This window comes from Oreochromis niloticus, linkage group LG11 (genome assembly GCF_001858045.2).
Source record: "Oreochromis niloticus isolate F11D_XX linkage group LG11, O_niloticus_UMD_NMBU, whole genome shotgun sequence".
Taxonomy (NCBI): domain Eukaryota; kingdom Metazoa; phylum Chordata; class Actinopteri; order Cichliformes; family Cichlidae; genus Oreochromis; species Oreochromis niloticus.
The window spans coordinates 21,288,490-21,316,423 of NC_031976.2; the positions used below are offsets into that span (position 1 = coordinate 21,288,490).

A 27,934-nucleotide genomic window follows, 5' to 3' on the forward strand; every position below is an offset into this window, starting at 1 on the left:
AAAAGCTAAATAAAAAAGCGAGGGGTGCCTCAAGACTTTTTCTGCATCTTTATAAAAGCCTACACACTAAATCTAAACCCCTTATATTTGAATAGTGAAAAAGTGGTTGTATAAGGGTACTATATGATTAAAAGTATGAATAAAATAGAAAATTAGAATGGTAACAGTGGCATTAATATTAAAAAAGATCATACAGAATACAATGCTTATCCTGTGTTAGTCATTCAATAAACACAAGGCACACCAGAATCTCATTTCCTGTTTACCATAATTTTATTTGTTAGTGTCCAATACAAGCAAGACAATAAAAATGTAACCATAGCAACAACAAAGTTATCAAATCCCTCCGTCTCCTGATTTAATTTTCATATTTATTCAGTGTACAAATCACTGCTGTCACATAGGCTGTGCACAGGGCCTACGTGCGCACAAGCGTAAACCACAGGTGAGAGTAACCTGCGGCCACAACCTGCTCCCTGCAGTGTCGGTCCTTTCAGAGCGACTGATTTTTCACAACCTGACAAGAATTCATCCCACATTATCATTTGCACAAACTCAAATATGCACAACCACTGTTCACTGAAATTTAATTAACTTCCTGTTTGTTTTTTTTTAAAGCAGAGCAAACAGTGACCTTCCCTGAATCGACCCTCATTCAGACTGAGGGAACCCTGCACTGATGCCACTGACATCATCGCCTACTTTATAGTGCTGACATCACTGTGGCATTAAAAACATAGGACACAAGAAATGTATTAATCATTATTCATGCAGAGTGCCCTTTTTACACAACAAAACTCTGCTTTCAAGTCAACTTTCTTGAGACGTAGCCAGTTTACTTCCTTTTCTAGAGCTGGCCCCGTTTCCAGGGGAACTTTGCATCTAGTGCTGGGCCTCATCTCTGACCACCCCTTCCTGAAAATCATTGCTTAGTTGATGAAAGGTGTAATGCAAATAAATGCAAGACAAACAGAAACCCCACATGCATCGTGTCATCTTTAAAGGGTTGTCAGCGGACAAAAGATGTGTTTTTCCAGATAAAATGATGAATTGAAAGATACCTAACGAGATTATTTATCAAATGAAACTTTATTTAAAAGTGAAGAATGAATCATAAGCTGTTGGTGGTCTCTCAACAAGGCCAGGCATTTTTCTGCATATTAAGTAGATAGACTCCCTCTTATATTACATGATTTAGCCATTTCCCATTCCCTGCATCAGTTCTATGGCAGTGTCACTTGATGTCCATCAAGTTCTTACTCTTCCCTCAAGGATGTCGAACCACATCTGATCAGGTTAGTGCTGTTTCCTCCTGAATGAGCATCCTAAAGAAAGAGGCAAGAGATTGTGGCTCAGACACTGATAGAAATCAACAAAACAGCTTTATTATAAAACACTTAGAGAAGTCTTGGTTATATTATAACCTTATAATCCTCCATAAATATTGACAGCCTATAAAAACGGCCAATCTTGCAAAAGCCAATCAGTACAGTAAGGTGTATCAACTGGCTCCCTAAGATAAGATGCATATGCTACCATCTGCCCTCACAAAGGCTGAATCACCACCACACTGGTCGTTTTATTGCAGAGAGTTCCTGCTAAGAAGCTCCTGTTACCACAGCAGCAGAGTGCAGGGTGGGTGTGACCATGAGAATATCAGTAAAATTGAACCTTGAGGACATGAAACGCTACACATATAAAGGCTAATTTACATACAGGTGACAGGTTGTTAAACGGACCAACAGAAACTGATTTTACCTCATCTGGCCGGGTGTCAGGCTGAGCGGTGCAATCAGCTGATGCGATCGGCACTATTTTATGCAATAAAATAATCTCCCTCTTCTCAAGCACATCCAGGCCACTACATACACACCACAAATATAACTATGTTTCTTACCGAAGCACGACCAGGAATCCCATCACCACGTCTGCAGGGAAAATAGGTCAATGTGTGCAAAAGGAAAAAAAAAAAAAAAAAGTAGTCGAGGCTCAGAAGAAGAGATGCCATACTTTTTGGAGATCTTTTGTATTTTCCTCACGTCATCTCACTGACTGGATTACTTCAGTTTAGAAGTGAGGAAAAGCAAAGCCGAAATGTAAGTGAAGGAGACTGTAAGGTGGAGATTTTTTTCCCTGCGTACATGCTGATGAGTGTTGGGATTTCCAGTCACATTTGTTAAGAAATAGTTAGGTTTTTGGTGTGATACACATGTAGTGACTTGTTTATTGTAAACTGCTTGGCTGTGTTGGGAAAAGAAACTATTTTATTGCACAGAAAAGTGCTGATTGCATCATGTGAACATCTGCTTTGCGTGACTGCACAGCTCGGTACATCCAGCCTGATAAGGAAAAGCTGGAAATGCTGGACTCCAGCTTGTCAGCCTGGTGTCTCAAACAGGCTCTCCTCCAAACGCTCCTCATTTATAAAGTGCTTTACAAACCCGATTATTACAGCTAACAGCTGGATTTTCCCATCTTAGCGCAGCTAGCCAAACAACGATCACCCAATTTCTGCTAAAAAGACAGACAGTGAAAGTGTATGCTTAACATAAAACTCATTGTTGCAGCCAGGGACAGCACAAAAGTGATCTCCTTAAACTAATTTTTAGCCGTAGCGTCCTTATTTACCTCTGAGTTATTGACTGTCCCACTAGTTAGCAAACAAACTAAAGTAAGTCTATTATCGCAACCAACCAACAACATGACGTCACGTTCCGTACTGACAGAAGATGGCGCTAAACACGTTTTTAAAACTTTTAGCACTTGTTTCTTAAATCCAGCTTCACAGACACAGTTAAAACTGTCACTTTTTGAGAGCAGGACTCAAGTAGCCTTCATATGTGTAGCATTTCATGTCCTCTTTAAAGGAGACCTATTCAGCTTTGTTTTACAAGCTGTCCAAAAGCACACAGAGTTAGGTCCATAAATATTTAAACAATGACGGGTTTTTTTGTTTGTTTGTTTTTTTTTTAAATAATTCGCTCTGTACACCAGGGGAGTGGATTTTAAATCAAACACTCAAAGATGTGACGTTAACTACCAACTTTAATTCAAGGATGTTAACAAAAGTATTGCATTAACTGTTTACCAATTACAACAATGTAAAAGCTCAGGCTAGTAGAGTCCAACAATAAAAATACAAAGCTGGAAATGAGCAATTTTTGAATCTTTTATTAAATAGAAGAGACGATCTATACTGGGCCTACCTGTTAATCTAAAAAAATAAAATAAAACGTGTGTAAATGAAAAGTTGTGCTTGCAGCTGATTGTGTAGGAATGGATCAGTGATGATGAATTCCTCTCACAACCACAAGAGTTACTGTATGCCTTAGTTGACACCCTGTTCATGAAGAAAACAATGAAAGGGCAACACAAAGGCAAATGTGAAAGAGTAACTGAGCGTGTGTACAGTCATGTTCGACCATCTCCGGCCGCAAAATCTGGGGATTTTTGGGAAAAGCTTCTGCCTTGGGTCGTTAAAATATAATTCAGTTTTATTTACGTAGTGCCAATCCAGAGCAACAGTCACCCCAGAGGGGAGACAAATCTAGATTACATCAGGAAGAACACCACCCAACACAACTCTGCTGAAACAAACATGGGGGCAGCTAAAAGTAGCTTCGGTCTAAATTTGCATCAAATGCAAAAAATATTAGATTTAGACAAAAACTCCCGAAAATGTTTTTAAAAACAAGCGTTTAAAAGTTTTTTTTCCCCCTCTCTATTTTTGTCATTAGAGAATGCTCCAAAAGAATTCCAAATTTAAATCTTTAAGTGCCACCATCACCATCTTGTGCTCAGCTGTGCACAAGTAGCACAGGTATGATCCAGTACCACCGGTGCTGCTTGTGTAGTTCTACACATATAGTTGAGATTTCTGGTTTCCCTGTACCTTCTGTCAGGCGAGCTTTCCCTCCTGTCGGCTGGCACAGGACCGTGGAGCAGCCGACACACAGAACTACAGTCTGAGCATGACTGAAGACTGTGGTGATCTTGTAGCACCCTGCAAACAGCACACAAACCAGTTAAACAACAACAACAACAAGATGATGTCAGGAGTACTTCTGGTGACTGGTGTGTCGTTGCAGCCGTTTGTGTAGAAGAGTCACTTGAAGCTCATGTCACAAACGGCCACAACCGTCACTGTATGCCTTACTTGACACCCCAATCACTAACGAAGCAATGAAAGGGCAACACATAAAGGCAAATGTAGCACAGGAGAGGAAGAAGTGCTCAAAATCTTCTTTGAAACATTAAATACTTCTGCACCATGACTTACAAATGGGAAATACACCACTTTGATTTAAAACTGTAATTAGCTGCAGTACTCAAGCAAATGTGCTTATTCTTAGTGGACATTTTTCCATTTAAATCTTAAGTACTACTCATAAGTAAACTGACCTGGACACTTGACATCCATAAAATAGGAGTTAGGACTCTGAACAAGACGCTTTTTCTTGTGTCGCCTCTTTTCCTGCTCGGGGGTTGGGTGCAAAAGATCCTTTGCGAGCTGGGGGGAGAGGAAAGCAACATTTTAATTATTTTTTTTTAAACCACGAGCTTAGAAGATAAATAAATAAATAAATAAATTATTAATGAAAAAAATGTAGGCGGAAGGTGCTGAATTGACTTTAACATGTAATTAAACTGCTGCGGTTGTAGGCCTCAGTTACAGCGAGGCAAAGGTCGAGACCTCGTTACACTTCTCGGATAAGGAAACTGGAAAGTGTTCAGATGAAATTATCGAAATAATCTTGAAGCAATCTCAGCGATGCCGATGCAAAAGAAAAAGAAAAAAAAGGAACCAGATGAAACATCTTTAAAAAGAGTTTAATTAAACCCCAAAACACCCAACATATGTCACAGGTAAACAGACGAGCACGACACCCAGTTATCAGACTGCTGACTAACATTAATGCGCGACATTAACCAGCTTCCTCCCCAATAAAGACATTAAATGCAGTCAATGCTGAGACTTAAAGCTATACTGTGTGCTGTCAGCGAGCCTCGTGGGCTGCTCGCTGAGCACGTGTTTCGCCATATTGCGCTCGTTCAGATCTTTACGTTTACATTAAAGAAAAAAAATTGCTGACGGATTTTTTTAAACGCACTTTTTAAGCTGTAAAATATTTTAACCGTATTATAAAAACACACTTTATCGACTGAGGCAAGTTAAGAGGTACAAAGACGCTTTTGTTACTCACAGGCATGTCTGCGTGTTTGGACTCTCACCGGAAAAAGACTCGCTGTCCACGTACCGGAAACTGCTGACTGACTGGGAGGAAGACCTGGAGGAAGAAAAAACAAAAATCCTCGTCGGTGTTTACGTGAAATTATCCGTTAGATAACATCAAATGAATGCTTGAAAATAACTTAATCGTGTAAATACACCGTGAATACAATTTCCATGTGTTTTTCTGTCGCATTTGATTAAATCTTCTAACTGTATAGCGATTTCCTGACAGAGCAGACGATTATCCTGTAATTTAAATACTTTTTTCAACAATTAGAATTGTTGAAAAAGTAGTTCAGACCCCTCATCATCTACACGTGAAACACTCGAGCTTAAATATTTAAGTGTGTCCGTGTGAGTATGCTCAGTTTAATAATTTTTGTCATAAGTCAGGGGAGCCCGGACTGGGCAATCAAATGCCCCAAATCGATAATCTGCACGATTTTTCAAAGTGTAATTCTAAAGAAGTCTTTAAAAACATGTTGTTTTTTTACTCAATAAAATAAATTCAATGTAATGATGTCAGCATCCACTAGGAGTGGAAAATAAAGGACAGTAATATAATTTGTTATGTTCCAAAATACTTTACATGTAAAAAGCTTTGTGCCTCTGTGAACCCGGTTTAATCTGCAGGGTTAGATGGTAACACACAAACAGAGATATTAGATAAATAAATCTAAGTTGGCTTTAGTGGTCCGGACAAACAATGACTGGCCTGTATGTGGCCCATGAACTAAAATGACCTCTGGTCTAAAGACATAAACACCTGAGAGAAAGTCAGAGGGGAACTGTTGTTACCTGCAGGTGACACCTAGGGAAACTTTACAATTTCAGTGTGCTTCTCTTCCTGTAGGTGGTGCAGGTTAGACTGGAGGTACAAAAGCACTGAGCAGAATTAAGAAAGTGTCATTTTAAGTGTATTCTTCTGTCCAGGCCAACTTTCATGCTTGGTTGTCACATTTTAAACTATGACTCTGATATCCAACAGTCTCTTTCTTGCATGGATGTAGAACATTAGTTGTTGTTTGATTACGCTTAAACAATGTTATCTTTGTATTGCTTTGTCTTATTAAGGGTGCAAAGTATTCACTTAAAATGTACTCCAAGTAAAGGCCCTGCATTATGTTACTTAAGTAAAGGTTTAAGTAAAAGTACTCTTCAGTGAGGGAGAATCACATGACTGCAGAAGGACATTTTACCGTTTTTGAATATTTCTTACTTTAGCCTCAATTCCTGATTATTTCCTTTAATAATCAAATGACTGAGAAGGAATCAAAGTTGAGAAATGCTGTTAGAGTTATCCAACAGCATTTCTCAACAAGAAAAACCCCATGATTATAGATTATAAATTACATTTTTTTTAAAAGGTAACAAATGTCATATTTTAGAAGCTGGGAGCATAAAAAGTGCTTGAAAATAATATCCAAACAACGTTTTTGGCAGTCAGCTCATCAATGTACTGACAGTGATTTAAAATCAAATATTTTCAAAAACACTTTGTGTTTGTTTGCAAAACAAAGAAACAAAAAAACAATACAGCACTATATAAAAAGTTTTACAGTATTTTTTTTTTATTCAGTTGATCAGATGTTCATACGGATACAGTGTAGCTATACCATTTATGTGAGCTGTGCATTTATAACCTTACATCATTTATCTACAGATACAAAAGCTGAATAAGCCTATGACCTTCGACTGGTTTGATGTTTTTACAGGAACGAGGACTTTTTATTGTTATTATTTTATTCCATGGAGGATGTAGAGAAAGAACACGTTGTTTAAACCCACTTTTTCACTTGTAACGGTCCATACACACGTGATTACTGATCAAATGGTGCCACCTAGTGTGCGTGCGGAGTGAGTGCCTGCGAACTGTGAACCGTTCACTCCCATAAAGCTCTCCCATACGTAGCCGATGTGGGATTAGGGCCGACAGCGAGTTCCTTTTTTTTTTTAAAGTGGTATTTTTGCAGACTGGATAAACTTGTTTCCACCCCGGTATGCTTGTAAACGGGATAATAACGACTCTCTAATGGCAGCGGAATGAAACTTTAATACATGAGGGCTGATCTGAAAGAGTCTGTACAACTTTATCCTGCGCAGTCCAAACACAACACGGAGGAGGATCGGAATTTACCGGTGACAAGTCTGAGAGTGAAAAGAGGAAAAAGAAGTGGATCCACTCGCTACATGGAGCGCCCTTTTTCAGGAGTTTGCTTTTTTTAACTCACAAGGAAAAGAAATCGAGATTTAACGCGTTTGGTGGTGGATGAGAAAGATCTCCGGTAAAGAGACAAACCAAACTTTCCCCGCTCCTGCTTTGAGTTCTGCTTGAAGAACAACTCCGACCATGGCGAAAAAGTATGATTTCCTTTTCAAACTGTTACTCATCGGGGACAGCGGAGTGGGAAAAACCTGTCTGATCATTCGTTTTGCTGAGGACAACTTCAACTCTACGTACATTTCCACCATCGGTACGTTTAATGTTTGAATTACAGTCTGCGACATTCCTGCTTCAGCTTATGATTGGCTTCTGTGAAACTTGGGATATGAGCAAGACAAATGTTTGCTGACATTTCAAGCTCCGTTCTGCCTCTGTTTACTGTGCGAGCTGGTTTCCCGGACTGCTTTCATGTCCCAACTAGTCTGTGCTCTCTTATTTTCCTTTACTTTATTTAGTCTCTCGCTCTCTTTTTCTTTTCTCCCTGCTGAATGTGTATGCTCTCTCTTCCCTGACCCTCTCCCCCATCTCTCCCTCAGATCTCATTCCTCTCATTTGGCTCACAGAGGGTCCACCCACCCTCATTCCTATCTCTTTTACCATCTCTACGTTCCCAGAAGAATGGCTGGCTTTCTGGCATGCACAGTTTTGCACAGTCAACCCCCTCTTCTGCCCCGCACTGTCTATGTGTCTGTCAGCTTGTCCATCCAGCAGAAAAAACAAAAACACAAAAACACAGCAGTCTGTAGCAGTTTGCAGGTCTGTATGTCTGATCTTTATGTCTGCTTGTGGATGGTAATTCCCTGGGGGGTAGGTGCGCGGGTGTTCAGTGGCCCCACCTGAGTGAGAGTGACTCATATCAACTGCAATGTGTGAGTTTTTGTCTCCAATAGGGGTATTTAATCCAGTCTTTGCCCCCCCCCCCCCCCCCCCCCACCCCCTCTTGTTATCTCCCAGGAATCGACTTTAAAGTAAAAACCATCGAAGTGGATGGAAAGAAGGTGAAACTGCAAGTCTGGTAAGAAGTGGCATGTGGTTGTTTGTCTGCAAACGGTTTGTGATATGGTGAGGCAGATAAACCCTGATTTGTTGAGTTATCTTTCTCTGCCCTCTGACTGCCTCCGGCTCGTTTTCCTGAGAGGAAGGAGGAACCTCCCTCTTCTTGTCCAAATCAGGATTTTATGACAGGGTTCATGTCCAAGTCCATCACACATGGCCACCACAGAGAGCTACTCCATGTCATTTAAGGGTGCTGCTAGAGAAGATATAGCAGCGTCAAATACCAGCACAGGCAAAAACACGTTTATTTTTGGGGGGGTTTTTCAGTCAGATTTGGCCTGTTTTGATTCCTTCTTCCAGATCAACGTAAAGGAAGTATTTAAAATACAAACTTAAATGTGTTTAATCTTGCTATAAATTCCTCTTAATGCATGTACTTAATCTGTCTACAATTACAGCAAAGAAATATATGGATTTTTACAAAACAGTTTCTCAAAATGATTTTTTTCCCCTCATTTTAGAGCCTAATCTCTCCTTTTCAGTTGCATCTACAGACATCAATCATTACTGAGCGATTCTCTCTATTCTGCTGTTTTTCTTCTTTTTTAAAGAGAGGTTTGCTCATATATAATTCAGAATCAAATTTATAGAAGTTTTCTTCTGAATACATGGTGAAAATAAACTTTTTATGACTGTTGACAGATCTTTTTGATTTATGGAGTACAGAAAATGAGAGATCCAAAATCCCCTCTATAAAAACCGTCGGCTCTGGGATGCCAGCAAAATACAAACAAGAACTTTGATCCTTGCTTCATCGAATGTTTACATTTCTCACCTGTAAAAGTTTGCAAAAGAGTTTAAATTTATACATTTTGATGTTAACACATAGTTTCAGAAAACCTGTGATGCAAAAAAATATTCTTAGTGGAAGTATTTTAGTGGGAAAGTATCTGTTAGTGCAAACTTACCCTGTAGCTTGTAGCCTGTAGCGTCTCACCTCAAATGAATCTTTCTGCATTCTGCTATACTCCAGGTTTTTTATATGATAGAAGTATTCTAAAGACCTTGCAGCATATTTTTGATTCTGAGTGTGTGTGCTTTTTGTAGGGACACAGCAGGGCAGGAGAGATTCAAGACCATTACAACAGCCTACTACAGAGGAGCCATGGTGAGCGCAGTATGCCTCCAGGACAATCAGGCCTGGATAATCAGGCTGACATCACTGCCTCTTTGTGCTCAGTCTGCACCTTTGACTGACTCCTTAAATCCTCTCTCTCCTGTCTGTTCTCTGTTCGTCAGGGCATCATCCTGGTGTACGACATCACTGACGAGAAGTCCTTTGAAAACATTCAAAACTGGATGAAGAGCATCAAAGAAGTAAGCCGGTTTTCTATTAGCCCTTACAAAGATAACTAGGAAAGACCGAAACCGCAAAGCTAATGAGTTTATCTGGTCAGTTCATTTAAATCAAAGAAGCAAAAATGTTTCTTTTAACCTGCATATTCTACTGAGGAAACGGTCATCTCTACGCCATTATGTATGGGGATTGTCCTCAGGATAACCTTCCTTGTTCATAAACCAGCATAAAACTATCCAGCACGGCCTCTTGTACTCACTTTGTTAATGATGTTTTTCAATCAAAGTAAAACTTTTAGTTGATTAAGGCCTGAAGAGGTTTTCTACTCACCTGTCGGCTAGGTGTCACGCTGTGTGTGAGACCTCAGATAGATGTACAAGTTTCTAAAGAACTGGCTAGCTGCTAGGAGCCAAGCTAACAAGGGCATAACATGAAAGGAAAGTTACCGCTGTTGTCTCACAGCAAGAAGGTTCTTTGAACCTCCTGGTCGACTGAGGTGTTTTTGTTAGCCCCGTGCTGGACCTCTGCCCACCCAGTGACAGCTGGGGGTAGGCACCGCACCCGGGAACGCTTAGTTGGATTTTTAATGTTGCTCAAACATCCAAGAAAAACTAAAGCTAGTGCAGGAAGCAAGGTTATTAAAGGCAACTAAAACTGAACTAAAACTAGATGTTTAAAAAATTAGCTAACTAAAATAAAATAAAACAAAAACTAGACTTTTGAAACAAGCTAAAGTTAACAAATGATTTTGTGAACTTTGAAAACTAACTAAAATACAATAAAATATTTGTTACTTTGGTTAAAAAAACGTATCAAACTTGCCTTGAGAGGCTTTGATAGATGTGTTTATTGACACTGGCACATGCCCATCACACACAGTAATAATAACAAAGACTAAAAGTAAAACTGAAACTAGAGCTGGGCGATATGACCCAAAATTCATATCTCGATATTTTTTAGCTGGATGGCGATATAAGATATATATCTCGATATTTTTTTAAAGCCATAAAGTATTAACAAAAAGAGAGTTCTTAGTCAAAGCTGTGTCCCAGATGTCACACAGGCACTTTTATTAACATACAGCATAGATGTACATGAAAAAAACTACTCAAAAATAAATTATGAGCATTTATTAAATAATGATGCTCTATAAATAAAAGAAAACAAGTGTTTTTGTGCATAACAAAGAGCTCACAATTGTACAGTCAAAATGTAAACTAAAAGACGCCGAGCATAATAACATAGACAGATTTCACAGCTGCTCTGTTCCCAACTTCTACTGCGTGACTGACAGCCTGGAGTTTGAAATCCGCTTTGTAACCATGTCTCTGAACAGGTGCCATTTATGGTCCTTATACACACACAATACGGTAATATTACGTTGAAGCACAGTACGTATTACTCCGCGAGGCTCCTCGGTAGCCGTAATGCTCCGACAATCCATCAAGCGGTGCAGCTCCGTAGCTTAGCAAACTAAAACATTTTTTGACAGATTGCTGAGCGCTGTGTATCACATAAAATCGGTTCGCGGTCATCAAGCACAACCAGAATTCATACAAAAGGCGCGCAGTCAACTTTTGAGAAAATGAAAGGATTTCAGGCCGTGCATGGCGTTAGCGTGGTTAGCTCGTTAACACGTTGATGCCGTCCAGCCCCACGCACGGGGCGATGCGCAGTAACTCATTAACGGAGATTTGCCGTGTCCATCTTGTTGCTGCCTGCAGGTGAAGCGATGGGGGAGGAGGGGGAGTTGTGTTCAGTGAAGGAGAGGCGAGGTGGAGTAACGTTGCGTAAAGACAAAAGTGGACGAAAGAGAGGCAAACTTGCGGCTCCGCAACTATAATTATAACGTAACATAGACTATATCGATATAAAGGATATTGTCACATCTTATATCTCGTATAAAAATATATCGATATTTTTTTTTAAAAACTCGATATATCGCCCAGCTCTAACTGAAACTAATAGAAACTAAACTAAAATTAAACATTTTCCATTAAAAAAAATTACTGAAATTGATAAAATGACTGAAACTTAACTGATTTAGAAGCAAAAACTCAAAATGAAATAAAAATAAAAACTAATGAGACTAATTACAAAACTTTAAAAAACTTTTTCAATAAGTGAATGCTGCCTATTTTAATATTCCAATTAAACAGACAATATGCAAACACGTGGCGTTCTATATCTTTACGTTAAGTAAAATTAAGAACATATTATAGCTATAAATGCATAACCCGTGTCATTGTTTACAGATATACATGGCCCTTGCTTACCTTTTTGGGGGGGTTTTACCCATTTTCATGTAAGCATCACAACTGAGCTGAACTGAAAACGGCTTTTATAGCTGTTTTCAGTCCGTTTACAGCTGTTAAACATATGAATGATTCAGTCACATTTTCATAAAGCAACTGTTATGATTTCATCTATTTGTGGCCCGCAAGTTGTCAGCGACTCTGAGAGATTTGTTTTGGGTAACAGGCGGCTTGTTTTGCCTGTAAACAAACTGTAGACGGCAGCACTGACGAACTGTGGAAAGATGGCAATGGAGCATTTCAGGGAAATGGTCTTGGTTTAAAGGGAGAAACCGCTCTGCTGACAAACAGCTGCTGTTAGTGTCTCTGTTGAGGTTTTTGCTCTCTGTGCTCTCTTCACTTTGCTGAAGTCATTTTGATCAGTTAATCACATTCCCTCTTTCCCAGAATGCATCAGCTGGGGTCAGTCGGATGTTACTAGGTAATAAGTGTGACATTGAGGCAAAGCGGAAAGTTTCCAAGGAGACAGGAGAAAAGGTAAGATGTCACTTGTGTTGTTTTACTTGTAATGAAGCAGCAGAGGTGTAGGTGTACTTTGATGGTAGTTAAAGTAGTACAGATCATCCAGGGTAAGGTACACATGGGTACATGGATTCAAAATTCATCTTGTGGTGCTACTTTGCAAAGATTTCATTGTGAGAAAGATTGTTGCATGGGTTCGTCCCTCGTAAACTTTAGAGGACATGAATGCTTGGGAAATGGTCAAAGTTGCTTCATTTACTCGAGATAAAACCCAGGAAGTGATTATTACCCATATCCTGTCCACCTGTAACCAGCTCTGTTCCTATTGTTAACAGCTGGCTAAAGATCACGGCATCAGGTTCTTTGAGACCAGTGCGAAGTCCAGCATTAATGTCGAGGAGGTGAGCAGTTTCTCCATACATTGAGCTTGTTTTATTGTAGCTCTTTTGTCAATGTTTGTTATGTGTTAATATGCAACAGACCTATATTTTCTCTCTTTCTGTGTTTCAATCTATCTGTCCTGCAGTCTTTTCTGGCTTTGGCACGAGACATACTAAAACAATCCAGCAAGAAGCCAGTAAGTCACAACACAAGATCAGTAATGCAGCTCTATAAAAAGTAATTTTGCATGCTCTACATACTGTATGACGGTAACTTCATTTCTTTGTCTGTTTGCTTGTCAGGGGCCCGGAGGTCAACAGGTGAAAATCACCAGCAGCACAGAGAAAAAATCCTCCAAGTGCGTTCTTCTCTAGACGTGATTTCACTAGTGTATGGAAGAAAGAACATAGAAACTTAAGAGCGCCTGTGTTGACAAGGAAAAATGTGGCAGGGTTTGCAAATATCAAAAACAGAGAGGTGCTAAAGCTCTGTTAAACTACACTATACTCCCTTTATAAGTTCTTCCACAAGAATTCTGCTGTCTCCAAAATAATATATGGATAAAGCAGCCCCAGTTTTTCAAACTGAGCATATCCTTTATGTGACATCTACTGCGATAGAGATGATTCCACAAAAAGTTGGAGTCTGACTCCGAGACCTTTTAAAAAAAGAAAAAAAAAATGGTCCCCACCATGGCATACATTGCTGTCACTGAACCGTATATCTTTCTCGCTTACGTTATCGTTCCTACAACAGCACACCAGCACTTAAAAGAACTGCAGATGTCTCTTAATGCTACCATTTCATTCATTTCTAATGTGTGTTATGTGCAGGAGTAGCTTTGTGGAGCTCAGTTGGCCGTAAAACACTAATGTGGTCTGTTTTGATTCACATGATGGACACAGGGTTTTATTTAGAGTTCAAGCGGTCATAAGAATCTGAGAAATTGAGGTTTAAATACTACAGGGGAATTCAAATTTATTAAAGAGGACCTATTATGCTAATTTCCAAATTCATATTTTTTAGTCTTGGTCTCTGCTAAAGTAGCTTTACATGATTCACACCTTTTTTTTAAATGCATGACCTTTGTGCAGACCTTTCGTGAAGCCACATTAGCTGCCCACTGCAAACAAAAGACTCTAACCAGAGGTGGGTGGGGCTACTGTGCTTACAGAGATGTGTGTGTGTCCAAGTCAATCATAAAAGGAATATGTGGTCTCTGACATCATACAGATCCAGGAGTAGAAAAAAATGTATAAAACTGAGTTTTTGGCTCACGTGAATTGCTTGCATAAACAGTGACCTCATTATTGAAGTTTTGGCATTAGCACAGTGGCATATGCATAACAAAAAGGAAAAGCATGAGAGGTCTGCTTTAAGTTATAAATGATAAAATGACCAGAATTGTTAGAGCGAAGGTAAAAACATGACGTACACATTAATGCTGAAACAAGTTGGTCGCTGGACTTGAATGTGAAACAAGTTCTGTGTAAAACAACGCCTTGTTTTAATAGATGAATGGATCGAGAATGTGGATATAGATATTATATATGGACAGTGATAAGTGCAATATGAGAAGATGAGTGGAGAGATGAAAAAAAAGATGGATTAAGCAAGTGAATGGACAGGATGTAAAAGCCTAGGAAGCAGCAGCATGTTCGTGTGTCCCTCATAGCGAATTGATTTAGTGGGTCTTGCCTTTTATCTGAAGTGCCTGGGAAAGCTCTTACTAAACACTACCACATATTAGCGACATCTGACATGGCAGCCTCTCTGTTCAGGCAGTTTGACGATCGTTCAAAATAACTCTGATTGCAGGTCTTCATCTGATTCTGACAGATCTTTTTTTTCTCTGCACACACGCTCTAAATTTCTGTTTTCTTTTGTTATTTCCTCCACATTGTTAGTTTTCTTACACCTGCCAAATTGTATGCAAAACCTGACACTTGAGGAATAAAATTGCAAAACTATAAATATATTGTTTGTTGTATTTTTTTTAAGTTCCTGTTGGCACAGTAACACAATAGTTTTTCCTTCCTGGTCTAGCATTGTCATAAATGTTATTCTCTGTATTCACATTTGCCTTAAGGGGCTTTACTGTCTTTACAGCATCCAACATCCTCTATCTTTAGATTCTCAATCTTGATAAGGGAAAAGCTCCCCTTAGAATCCATTTAAAGGGAAAAAATGAAGGAAACCTCAGGAACAGAGCAGTGATCCCAGATATGTGAAATAGTGAAATGACAGCTGCACAATTTCAATACTGAAAATCATAATGTTATCATTTATGAAAAATATGGATCCAGTGTTGTATTGTGAAAGACTTAGCTAGACAGTCGTGTAGACATGAAAATCTTTTTTTATTTAATTGAATACCTTAAATGACATCAATTAAGGGATGTTAAACTCTGTCCTAGTCCATAGACTGTATAGAAAAGAGGGACATAGGTTATAAAACTGTGTTGTTGGGTTCTTTTGTTTTGTTTTGTTTTGAAAATTCTTCAGTGTGAAAGCAATTTCATGATATTCAACATGTAAGTGGTGGCTTTAATTTTTCAAAAGCACATTTTAAAGCATTCTTTAAAATGGGGGACTTTATTTATTTGTTGTAGGGGGTTTGGGGGGTTTCTTGGCTGTCTGACATACCTCTGGTTATAGCCCCAGTTAAAGCTATAATTTTCTTATAACTGAGTGGGGGGCTTTTATTTTGGAAATTTCAAATGCATTTAAGCCATAGTGAGTATAAAAGATGCACATAGCTACCGTAACATCATCCACTGGTTTGTGAAGCCTTGAGATTTGCTATCACCATCTTGGTTTCAAAAGAAAAAAGAAAAATGATGTGATGTGATGACTGACTGTGAAACTGTGAAACTGTGCTCATTGGCTTGAGGACTTGAGATTAAGTTAAGACAGATTCATTTCGAGACATAATATGACAAAGATTTACAAAATACACTTATTAAAAATTATTATTATTCAATACGACCCCACATGAGTGACCGAGCCTTTAAACTCAGCAGGAAACTGTTGACAGAGTTCAAGTTAGAAAGCAGTTTTGTGACTTCTATAGAACAGGAAGTGGTTTTGAAAGTTATTGCCTCTCAGAGTATTCAACACTTCTACATTGGCTTTGTTTTTCCGACCTGGAAGATATATCCATGTTTTATTTTGTCTGTGGTTAAAGCATACTGGACATTCCACACACACAAAAATTAGGGCTTTTACTGTGAAAATCTATCATCCAAGCCTTGGTATTTATTTTGAGAATCTGACACCAGGATCTGTTAGTCACTATGAGGGACGAACAAGAAACATTACATATGATAAACACATCGCTGGTTGTTTTAGACGAGCCACCTACAGGACACACATTCTCACTACAAAGAATCTCTGCTACCATCTATTTCTCTTTTTTCTTTCTTTCTTTTTTAACTCTCCTGCCAACAGCAACTGCTTCGGGTTTTTGTGTGTGTTATTGTTGTTGTTTTGTTTTTTTAATCGTCGCTGCAGCAGTAAACGCTGGATCCTGTCGCTAGGCAACCACCCCTCCTTCCCAGCATCAGCACCAGGACTGTGTTAACGCTCTCTGCCGCATCACCGAGTTGGCTGCACGTTCTGCGTGCCTTGTCATCACGTATAGGGCAGGTTGTGGTTTGCAAACACGATCCGTTCCTCTGCCAGAGTCACAGCTCGGCTTGGAAACAGAGGAAGAGATGCGAGGGCAGCAGAGGGGAGGGGCGAGTAAAAGCAATAATGAAAGATAAACTTAAGTTGCTGTGCTATGAGGGGGCACGGGAAGGCTAAGCGGCTATATTGGTGTGATGTCTGGTGAAAGGCTGTGAGGTAAACGTCGGGGGTACATACACACATTCACAAACACACGGGCTGAACGGGATGCCCGCGTGACTGCAGGGAGGAAAGAGGCGGCGGAGGAGGAAGAACAAGAGGAGGAGGAGGGGGGTCTAGGTGCTTGTGTGGACCGCCGCAAAAACCTCCGAGGTGGAGTTAACAAAGATAGATAGTCTGCTGGTAAATATTCCAGCCTGGCTGCTATTTTGGTGCAGTTTATAAATCGATGGAACATTTATTTCCTGTTCAAGCCGGGATAGCTAATTAGTCTTAGGGTGATCTTAGGGTTTTGAAATCCTCGCCGTCTTTTTTTCTCTTCCGTGACAGGATAAGGAGCTGATAAAAGGTCGCGGGAGGGGAGCGCACATGTTCAGATGATGTTCCTCAAGACCGGACGCACGGACTGACCGCCACATGCCGCCTCTGCTGGGAGTAAAACTACAAGCGAACAGCTGCTATCTCTGGGATGCTTTAGAATTTGCGGCCTGCTCGGGTCTCCGGTTACCGCAATGCCACGGGCTAGAGGAGGGAGAGAGGGACGAGAGGAGGTGGAGAGGAGGAAGCAGCAAAAAGCAAATGAGTAATAATAGCAATAATGTGAAGATTTCAAAGGAAAACGAATTGCCCAGATTGCCTGTTAGCGTTTTAATCAAAGAATGGCTGGGCAGCAGAATGGCGTAGACTGTACTATATAAGCTACATTGGCTTCTGAACTGAGTGGGGTGAAAGAGACGCTGCGTGGACTTAAAAGTGTAAAAGCTGAAACGTCAGATGAGGTGAGTATGGTGCCTGCGACTGTGTGGTAGCAGCTCATTTTTTCAACTTTCTGCTGACAAAGTTCTTGGACTCACTGACTGGACTACAGTGCGCACCATGGGACATTGCGCAGAACCTGCCAGTGGAGAATTTGGTGCATAACTGTGACAGAGCAGAGCTCTGAAGCCAGCATTTATGTCTCTCTCTCTCCTACTCTCCTGTGCTTCTGCCCACACAACTTGTTTTATGAACCCACTGTAAGCGTAAAAACTTTCCCTGCCTCCTCCACAAGCCAAACATGCCTTCACCTTCAGACTCTAGCAGCGTGGCTTCAGCCTCTGGGTCCCGGGGTTGGTCGGACAGCCGCAGGGGCATGTCTGGCCGGGGGCCTGGTGGGGCCCGACTGCTCCTTTACCTGGGGCTGTGCCACCTGGGCTTGGGAGCAATGGTCCTGGCTTTCTCTTTCACCAGCATGGCCTTCACCACCACTCCCCGCGTAAGGCAGTCCTGTCCATTCTGGGCTGGTTTCTTTGTAAGTGTAACTCGTACTGAAAACAAACAGCATTTATAGTATGTTACAGCAGATATACTAAAAGAAGTATTTCATGGTGCACATGCTTTTTGTTTCCAGGTGGTGGCATCGGGGATTGTTGGAATAATCTCATGGAGGAGACCTCTGACGCTGGTGGTATGTGTAGCACATTGCATCAAATTTTTCTGAGAATTTCAAACTTTTCATCCTTTTTGGCATAAAAGGGGGAGTTTAAAATGTGCATTCTTAGATAACTGATAATTGAGGGTCTTTGTAGTGGGGTGTTTTGTCACAATGTGGTTTAAACAATTCTATATCTGCATGAAAAAATCTATAATATTTTATATTTTGATTACACTGTGCACATGAAGTAATACACTTAGCAGGCTTAAGATTTCAGTGCATTCAGGACCGAAAACAGGACCAGGATCTAAAACAGGCACTTTCATTGAACATGTTCTTTACTCTGGTTGAAAGCATTTTAAACCATGAGATATCCTGCTGTGGTCTTTAGTTGAATGCCACGCTCCAACTCAAACATCATCTCTGTGTATCTCCACAGGTGTCACTGTTTATGCTGCTGTCTGCAGTGTGTGTGATACTCAGTCTAGCTGGCTCGATGCTGTCCTGTCAGAATGCACAGATGGTCAAGTCCATGCTCACCTGCCAGGTACAGTGAGCAATATTATGCAAGCTTTGTCTTCTACCTTCATGCTTAGATGCCCTTCTAGCCAGATGCATGGAGAACGTGACAGGAATAGCTGCAAATATCCACTTTTGGTCTACCGATTAGTGCTTTACACCAATCCAATGTGTTTAGGTGGAAAATGGTCTGTGTGTGTGCTGTGCACGCACAGACCCCTGCTCCACAGATGAGGAAAAGCTGGTCCTCAACCAGGATAATGGGTGCCACTCAGTCAGAAAACAGCTGAAGGTAGGTAGAATATTTTTTGACCACACTGGAAATCCATTTTGCACATAAAAGATTACACAAACTAATGCCTAAAATGCTGAAAGACAACGCTTGTACGATGTAGATTTTGTTTTTCTTTTGAATGCATCGTCTCTGCAGGACCTTTTGTTCAGTGCGTGTGGTCTCAGCATTCTCTCCACCATCATTTGTACCCTATCCACCGTGACCTGCAGTATCCACATATTCTCCCTGGACCTCCTGCACCTGGTAGGAACAGATGCAGCACATTTTACATTTAAAATGTGGACCCTGCAAATGTGCTGGACTGCTGCCTTAAGAGATTAGAAAATATATAGTGCTGTGAAGAAGCATTTGCTCCCTTCCTGATTTCTTTCTTGCATATTTGTCACACTTACCTGTTTCTGATTTTGAAAAATGTTTAAACGTTTAGATAAAGATAACTCAAATAAATACAAAATTCAGTTTTTAAATGATTTATTAAGGGAATAAAACATCCAAACCCACCTGGCCCTCTGTGAAAAAGTAATTGCCTCCGAAACCTAATAACTGGTTGTGCCACCGTTTGCAGTAATAGGCAATGAGTTTTTCAAACTCGCCATCAGACCCTACTGTTCTTTGCAGAAATTTTTTAATTCACCCACACTGGAGGGTTTTCCAGCATGCACAGCCTATTTAAGATAATTTCAATCGGATTTAAGTCTCGACTTTGACTAGGCAACTCCAAAACCTTAATTTTGTCATTTTTAGCCATTCAAAGATGGACATTCTGGTGTGTTTCAGATCATTGTGGCCCTGCATAACCCAAGTGTGCTTGAGCTTCAGGGCATGAACTGATGGTTGGACATTGTCCTTCAGGATGTTCTGATAGAGAGCATGAATTCATGGTTCATTCAGCTAAGGCAAGTCGTCCACGTACTGCAGCAAATCAGACCGTCACACTACCACCACCATGTTTGACCGTTGATATGATGTCCTTTTTATGAAATGTTGTGTTCTTTTAATGCAGATGTAACGGGACTCAAACATGCCAAAAGGTTTAACTTTTGTCTCGTAGGTCCACAGAATATTTTTTTACCAAATTCTTGGGGATCATCAAGTTGACTCTTGGCAAATGATTCTGTTTGAGTGATTTCTTGATTCAACAGGTTTGGTAGAAATCCAGCCCGGGTGTGGCTGACTAAATTAAACTCAACTTTCCAAAAAATGTTAATCACAATGAATTAATGATTTAACAAGGGTGGCAATTCATTTTTCACGTAGGGCAGGTAGGTTTGCATACTTTTTTTCCCTTAATAACTGAATTCATCCTTTAAAAACTGCATTTTGTATTTACTCAGTTTATCTTTGTCTAATGTTAAAATTTGTTTGCTGATCTAAAACATGTAAGTTTGACAAATATGCCAAAAAATAAGAAATCAGAAAGATAGAAGATACTTTGTCACAACACCGTATCTTTTAAAGATGTACCCAATTTTTCATTCCTGCCCAGCTGGCCCCACATCGCTCTCGGTCTGTCAACCCAGAATGCACCACTCCTCAGGATGCCTTCCTGACCAACATCATGGACTTTGAGGAGTTTGTTCCACCCATCCCTCCACCCCCCTACTATCCTCCTGAGTACACCTGCAGCTCTGAGACAGATGCTCAGAGGTACTAAACATGCACTTAAAATGCATCAATATAACTTGTGTTCGACATTTAGTAGCCATTCACTTACATGATTAGGCTACATTTTGTAAAACCAAATGATTGATATTTTTGCATCCACATTTAGCATCACCTATAATGGCTCCATGGAGAGCCCCGTTCCCCTCTACCCCACTGACTGCCCTCCTCCTTATGAAGCTGTGATGGGACAGAGAGCTGCCAGCCAGGTAAGTATGTGTGTACTTGTATCGGTGTTTGTGTGATGGACTTAGTGAACATGCTGATCCTTGTCTTTTGTGACTATCAAGGCCACAGTATTTGACCCCCAAGGCACTGAGCTGTCTGGAGAGAGAGGAACTTCCACCGCCTTCAGTGGAGAAGGTTAGCTAACAGAACATATTTTTTACAGAGCCATTTGCATTTGGAATATTAAAAAACAACTATTATTAGAAAATTATTAGAAAAGTTACTAAAAATCAACATAATTATCATTTTTAAAAGTAGTTCCAAACTTGAAGGGGTAGTTCACTCCCAAACCAAATATACTTGTTTTTATTTAGCCTTGCTTACATGATTGTAAAAATACAAAAACATTAATACACATATTTTAATTAAAGCCATTTTCAAGCCACACAAGATAATATTTTAATATAGGTGTTACTAATCATGTTAATAATACTCTGTTCTAAACAGGTACAAAAAAACAGATGTTTTAGGTACACCAGTGTTAGCCTGCTATTAAAAAATATGACTAGTGTGAACTCTGTCTATCTTTTCTTTTTTTTGTTTGTCATAATTTATGAAACGGGACAGTACTGTTGAATTTTTGGGTTGTTTTTTTCTTTTCTTCTACTTTTTGTTCCTTTGTGCACTGCAAGCCAAGTGCCATCTAGTGCAATTCAACAGAAAGGTCGACATCTCTACAGCCACAAGATGGACAGATACATTTTTTTTAACTACATGCTAGAGTAAAGAAAGAAATAAAAATAAAAAATAAAGTGTGGCTAATTTTATATTGGATTATACCTTGAATTTAACACAAATGTTAAAAATCTTCTGCCAGTGACGTTTTTAAAATGTCAGCAATGTACTAAAATCAGTATTCACTGACATTTAATATATTGAATTAATCAGATCTACATTTCAAATTAAGACAAACTGAAAATGAAACATAAAGTGCTGTGTAAAAGTCTCGCACCACCTCTCATTTCTTTATTTGTTTCTTCCAAGGAGCCACATATTGTCTCTTTTTTTTCAGTGATCATAAGGAATATTTCTCCAGGCTTTCTGAAGTTCTTGCAAAGTGTTTATTTGAGCACTGGCTCCTTTGCCACTTATTTTCAGTCCAGTTTCTACCTGACCATTTTCAGATTAATGTTTATTTATGGGGTTAGGCTTAAGGTTATGCTTATCACGCCTCTTAAGACTGACCATTCAGGCATGAAAAGCCACCTAATTCAAGGGATGAACTAGTGTTGTATCTGCACATAACAGAGAACTTAACAAAGAATCCATTTTTAACTGTGTCTTTAGACACTTTGTTATTAACAGCCTGTCACAAAAACAGATAATTTGTTCACACAGTATTTTTGCACCAACAAGGTGATTCCCAAAAAGAAGTGAACCCTCATCAGAAATGGTCTCAATGAAAGTGTGGCTGTCAAGAAGCCATTGTTAAGCAAGGGAAATAGGGACAAAAGGCTGAGGTATGCCAAGTTACACAAGAACTGGGCAGAAAATCAGTGGCATTAGGTCTTATAGAGTGATGAATCCAAATGTGAAGTCTTTGGTTCAAATCATCAATAATATGTACAGAGGAGGTCGGGTACAATGATCTGCAGCTGCCTGTAAATTATGGTTGAAGCTCTGCGATGGTTTGGGGCTGCAGTTCAGCCACTGGCGTTGGTGATCTTCCCAAAACTAATGAAATTATGATCACACAGAAGTACCCTAGAATTTTGATCCACCATGCAACACCAACTGGAAACTTCTGATTGGTAGTGGCTCATTTTCCAGCAATGAGTCATAATTTTTACTGACAATATTATTGCTGAGGTACAGTAAGGAGTTTTCTTAGATTATTTAAAAAGTCCTATAAATGAAATCAAAATGTAACATTTTCCCTACATAATAAAGGATTACCTTTTTTTCTTAGTGTCCATGGACAGTGGATCTCTGTTAATGTCAGAGATTGTGGACATCCCTGATGATTCATCCCCCTCTGAGGACTCCTGCCTCATGGAGGTTGGGCTGAGAAATCAAGGGGAGAGGCGTAACAGGAACACTAGTGAGGGTGGAGACGGAGGAGATGGTAGGGAGTATATCAACTTAGGTGGCCCACCATCTCAAACACCAGAGAGTCCTCTGGCAGGAGGGCCGAGAGCCAGGCGATTCCTCAGAGGAGAGCGGTCCAACTCATGCTCCTCACCCAGCACAGCCACCACCACATACAGGTGAGTGCAAACGCCCGATGCCGGGTTAAAATCAGAAGTTGAAACTGCAAACACATGCCAACATATGTTTTGGCATTATCCGGTTTTGTCATCCAGGTCTCCAGTGTTGCGGCGCCAGACCATCCTGGCTAGTAGCTGTTCCCAGCTGGAAGCAGTAGGGAGTTGCACCTCTCAACACCAATCCTCGATCCCAGAGATTCGAGTTCGCCCCTCCACCCCTTCAGTCCAAGGAGCCATCCAAGCCTCCTCTGCTACCAGTGAGCAACCCCATCCGCACCAACCCCTGTATCTTCACCAGCGAGCTGGGAAGAATGAAAGAGATGGAGAGAATGTACAAAAAGACCGGGAAGGCTTCCTACGCCTTGTGAGGTCACACAGTGAGCCAGGCCTGGGATCCTCAACTGAGACAGGTAAGTCAGACACCAACATAAACACATGTCTTAAACTAGCTTTATAGTTCCCATAACCTGTCTGAACTTACATTTCTCTAGTTGACTTTGGCTCTGGAAGCAGCAAGGCATCTATAGACACAGGTAAGAGCTCACTCCTATGGACCTTAAAGATGAGGTAAACTTTATCAGGCAGTGTAATGTACAAATGTTCTTAGTTAAAGAGCTGAACCTTTGCCGCATTTCATCTGTCGTCCTTTCTTCCTCTTTTTACTGGAGATTGTCTAATTAGAAGGAGAAATCCCAAAAGAAATCATGTCTAAGTTGTTTTGATGAGACATAGCTCAGCTCATTTTCTGCTAATTGCACTCATTCATCAAAGCCTCTTAGCAACGACTGGAAACTTACGCTTCAGAGGAGACATGGAGATCTAGCCCCATGTGCACGTGACTTATGAAACTTTTCCAGAACATCTAAATTAGCAGTGATTTGATTACATATTGATCAATGACATCACTTTGTGGAAACAGTAATGTGCCTTCTTATCTGCATTTTCTTTTTCAAATGACAGACCCCAATGGATGGATGCTCAAACAGCAAAGTCATGGATACAGTACGTCATGGAAAAATGCAATAATCCATGATTATCCATGATACAGGCCTTAATGTCACCATCACAGGCATAAGATTTTAGGTAGCCTAATTTATTATAGTGGATTATTCCATCAGACACACTAAATAGTGTGTTCTTTACTGTCTAGTAGAGCAGGAGGACAGTCTGGTACATTCTGTAATACCATGCAGCTCTTCCTACAGTCTATATACACTATACCTCTTTGAATCATCAGCAGCAGTATTTGTGTTTTTGCAGTTGTTTCATCTGGTTTCTTTATGCAGCAAAAGTCTGAATGTTTGTAATTTAGCTGTTAAATTTCAGTTATGTCTACCTGTATGTTGTTTCCCTCACTTCCCCCCTTTCTAAGTATATGTTAAGGTTGTTTTTCACCATTTTGGTTTTCTATCGGCTCAGGACTTTTTGGTTTATACAGCAAGAATAAAAATATTCTTGCTGTATAATAACACATATTGTACTGTACTGTGGAGAGATCTACAGTTTTCCTGTGGCATCTCGCTAATCAAACTGCAACTACTATATATTGCTGCAGTCACATTTTTTTCTTTCTGTCTGCTGGTTGGGTAAAATTAGCTGAATGTCTAGAATGAATAGAGATCTATATTTTAAATCAAGTAAATAGGCCTGCCCCTGGCAACTTTTTCTAAGGTGTACCTTGCCTTTTGCCCTATGACAGCTGGGATAGGACGGGAGGATGGATAGATAGATCATTTATTCATACTTAGCCCCCTGCAGATCAGCATTATGCAAGTTGCTATAATGGTCTCCACAGCTCTGTGCCTGTGTCTGTTTTTTAAGGTTATTTTTGACTTGGCATTGGGCTTGTTTTGTCGCACAGACCTGGCAACTCTGCTGCTGGATCAGCTAAAAGGGTACTATAGCTCTGCATGTAACATTTTCTTTTTCTTCTTATGCAAAGGCCCGTCCTCTGAAGCGTGTCTGTTGCCCCGCACTTCTGTGCCTCCAGTTGCTGCTCTGCCCAGGAAAGGCAGCATCAAACTAGCAGCCACGGGGGTGCAGGTCCCCTCCAAACCTGCACCCACTTCACCATTACGTTTACCTAAAGACTGCCACCGTTCTCTCGGAGACCTTAAGGCAAGTCAGAAAAATTCTTGAAGGAAGTTACAGGAGCGGTAAGCTGGCAAATATGAACGGCTGTGCAGTCTGCTCATTCTCTGATCTCCTTGTGTTTCCGTCAGGTCACTCGGGTTCTGGTGGCTCGCTTCTTGCAGCGCTCCAAACGTAACCTGGCACCCCCATCTGAGCATGCTGGCAGCGCAGGGCAGGGACCTAAGAGAAGGAGTGGAGCTGAGGGTGCCAACCACTTGCCCTTGGAGCAGGTATAAAAAGAAGTCCTGATTACGCTGTTATGTCCCTTTGCAGCAAACCTTCTGCCCTTTCTCACAACTTCATAAAAATATCTTCAGGTGTTGCGAACGCCCTGGAGCATAAGTCGCGGACAAGCCAACCATCATTCCCATCATCCTCATCGACGCGGACATCACCATTCCCACAGTGACAGTCGTCACAACCGACACTACAGCAGCCGGGCGCCTGAAGGGATCCACCTGCGCAGCTGTGGAGATTTAAGCTTTTCCTCCTCAGCGTCACTGCGTCGATTAGTGACACCTCATGCACCACATGGGTCATCGGGAGCTCTCTACTCAGAGTCTGCACTGTGAAAAGAAGAGGAGAGTGAAGGAGGGGTGGAGGAGGAAAATAGGTGACACGCAAGATGACAGGGCTGTAGGGGGAAATATCTAGAAGGCTATTGAGATATTGTCTTCCCTCCTTTGTCTCTTATTCACTTCCGTTTCTTGGAGCAAGCTGTGCAAATGGCCTTACTTAGTGGTGCTCTTTATCATGTGAACAACATCTTAGAGCTCCCTCACAGATCAACAGCAGTGCAGTGCTCTGTAGATGTTTATTTCTGATGGGCTCTATTTAGAGAACCTACAGATGATTGGCCAAGATCAACCTACCAGAAGCATCTTTTCTGCCACACCAATGAGCTCCTCCCTCTCAGTACTCAAAATCTTGTCCACAAGACTGGAAACGGAACTCAACTAGCATTCAGACCACTTACTTTTACTCTCAGTCTGTTACACAATGGGTTGCAATATGCTTCTGGCCCTTTTGTACATTGCTATTCATTCACGGGATCGCTCAGGTGAAGTGATCAAGGAAAGCTCTTACTTTGTCTTCCATTGATTAAACAAAATGCATCATCATATAGTCAGCTGAGTACAATGTAAGATAAACGGACAACACATGAGAAATGCTTTCACATTACTGAGTTGCTAATTTTGTGTTTTTCTAATTCAGTCACACTTTTTCCACCTACACGATGGCCTTCGAAAAATAAGGCAGCCAGCATTCAGACACTGACATTAATGCACGCCACAGACACATGCTCAGCCTGTGAAATGTACTCTCTGTGGGTGGCCCCTGGACACGGTCATTTCGTTTGCCCGTGCGCATGTTTTGCTACAACCAGCGATACAGCAGAAACCTTGTGCATTGAATCCTGACTGTCTGTGTAATTAAGTAACATGTCCTTCAGAATGTCTCTATCTGCATGTTTTGACTATGCTTCCTTTATTTTCCTCCCCTTGCACCCAAGACCTGTGATAGTCGGCAGTTAAAATGTATTTGTTTTAATAGCTAGCGCTAAGGACAAGGATCTGCAGCGCTCCCACAGGCTCCAAACATGCCTCTGTATCCAATTTGATTTTAATCGAGTTTCAATATGTGACACAGGCTAAAGCAGCTTGATCCTGTAAGATAAATAGGTGTAACTTGTACTCCGATGATATGAAGAGTCTCTCGCAGTAAATGTACAGATGAATTCATTATGTGGTCAGGCTTCACAAAATGTGTTAGCACATGTCCCTGTGGACTCTACGGGTTGCTGGTGGTTAGTTGAATGACAAAAAAAAAAAAATCTTCCAGATACTCTCATGACAGGGAATTTATGATGGGTCTGGCAGCTCTGGGTACTGAATTTTGAAGTGTAATAATATATTTGTATCAGATTGGATTTTTGTTTTTCATTAGAAAGACTTTCTGGTGTGCTCACCAAGTGATGATACTGAATACGTATCAGTAAAGGCACATTTTGGATACACTCATACGTATGTAACTAAGTTTAAAGATTTACACACATACACACTTACAGGCACATGCATACACTTATAAAGGCACTGAGCTGTGTTTCTACCTCCTGTCTTGCATAAAACATAATTTATTTCAAGAAATGTATATCTGCATTGCAGGCTTAACAGGACAGAGCCTTGAGACCTGAACAATAAATGTAATCTAAGTATGACACCTATTCCAGATTTTAAATGCAGTGTCAATGTATTTCATGAAATGAAATAAATGATAGACAAAATGCAGTATTGTGCAAAAGTCTTCAGCAACTCCTCATTTATTTATATTTTGCTAATAACCTGTGAAGTAGCTTCAGTGTTTTATTGAAATATATGCAAACATAAATGCAAATAAAGTGTATAAGGTCAATTTTAAGCAGCTATTATTTAGCTAATATTAAATATACAACACAGCCTGAACTCTCTTAGGCAAGATTTCTTATAATTTCTTATGTAGTCTTGATGGATTGTTGTCCAGGCTTCTAGAAGAACAATCAAATCTTTTCTTTGGGTGCTGGCTGCTTTTTCATTTAATTCTCTATCAACATAAAGCCACGATTCTTCAATAATGTTAAGGTCTGGGCTCTGAGGAGGCCACTCCATGACTAATCATGTGT

At 40.4% G+C, this 27,934-nt stretch overlaps 3 protein-coding genes and 2 non-coding genes across 6 annotated transcripts; 2 read left to right on the plus strand and 3 right to left on the minus strand.

Moving 5' to 3' along the window:
* Window positions 1-251: 251 nt before the first annotated feature.
* Window positions 252-5,441, minus strand: rps27.2 (ribosomal protein S27, isoform 2). 2 transcript variants are annotated; one of them, XM_013274856.3, is made up of 5 exons: window positions 5,390-5,441; window positions 5,233-5,288; window positions 4,402-4,510; window positions 3,893-4,003; window positions 252-1,325 (listed from the first exon to the last, which is right to left on the minus strand). In XM_013274856.3, the coding sequence occupies exons 1-5, from the start codon at window positions 5,424-5,426 to the stop codon at window positions 1,297-1,299; spliced, it is 342 nt and encodes a 113-aa protein (XP_013130310.1). In that variant the 5' UTR covers window positions 5,427-5,441; the 3' UTR covers window positions 252-1,296. The 2 variants fall into 2 exon arrangements, with proteins under 2 accessions (XP_013130310.1, XP_003450940.1); XM_003450892.4 differs by lacking the exon at window positions 5,390-5,441 and having other exon boundaries at window positions 5,205-5,288.
* LOC112848291 (small nucleolar RNA SNORA13) lies at window positions 3,249-3,380 on the minus strand. Its single transcript, XR_003222334.1, has one exon. It is a non-coding gene; the product is annotated as a small nucleolar RNA SNORA13 (small nucleolar RNA).
* Window positions 4,075-4,206, minus strand: LOC112848292 (small nucleolar RNA SNORA13). Its single transcript, XR_003222335.1, has one exon. It is a non-coding gene; the product is annotated as a small nucleolar RNA SNORA13 (small nucleolar RNA).
* A 1,668-nt stretch (window positions 5,442-7,109) lies between the features above and the next one.
* On the plus strand, window positions 7,110-14,761 carry rab13 (RAB13, member RAS oncogene family). The gene is made up of 8 exons (XM_003450893.5): window positions 7,110-7,707; window positions 8,412-8,472; window positions 9,561-9,621; window positions 9,753-9,830; window positions 12,513-12,602; window positions 12,923-12,988; window positions 13,114-13,164; window positions 13,271-14,761. Exons 1-8 carry the CDS (start codon window positions 7,584-7,586, stop codon window positions 13,340-13,342), a joined length of 603 nt encoding a protein of 200 aa, XP_003450941.1. The 5' UTR covers window positions 7,110-7,583; the 3' UTR covers window positions 13,343-14,761.
* A 1,826-nt stretch (window positions 14,762-16,587) lies between these two features.
* On the plus strand, window positions 16,588-27,563 carry fam189b (family with sequence similarity 189 member B). Its single transcript, XM_005472649.4, has 15 exons — window positions 16,588-17,000; window positions 17,148-18,108; window positions 18,208-18,264; window positions 18,671-18,778; window positions 18,929-19,042; window positions 19,181-19,288; window positions 20,532-20,692; window positions 20,817-20,916; window positions 20,998-21,070; window positions 22,845-23,142; window positions 23,239-23,552; window positions 23,634-23,675; window positions 25,085-25,260; window positions 25,365-25,505; window positions 25,593-27,563. Exons 2-15 carry the CDS (start codon window positions 17,875-17,877, stop codon window positions 25,845-25,847), a joined length of 2,181 nt encoding a protein of 726 aa, XP_005472706.1. The 5' UTR covers window positions 16,588-17,000; window positions 17,148-17,874; the 3' UTR covers window positions 25,848-27,563.
* The last annotated feature ends 371 nt before the right edge of the window (window positions 27,564-27,934 follow it).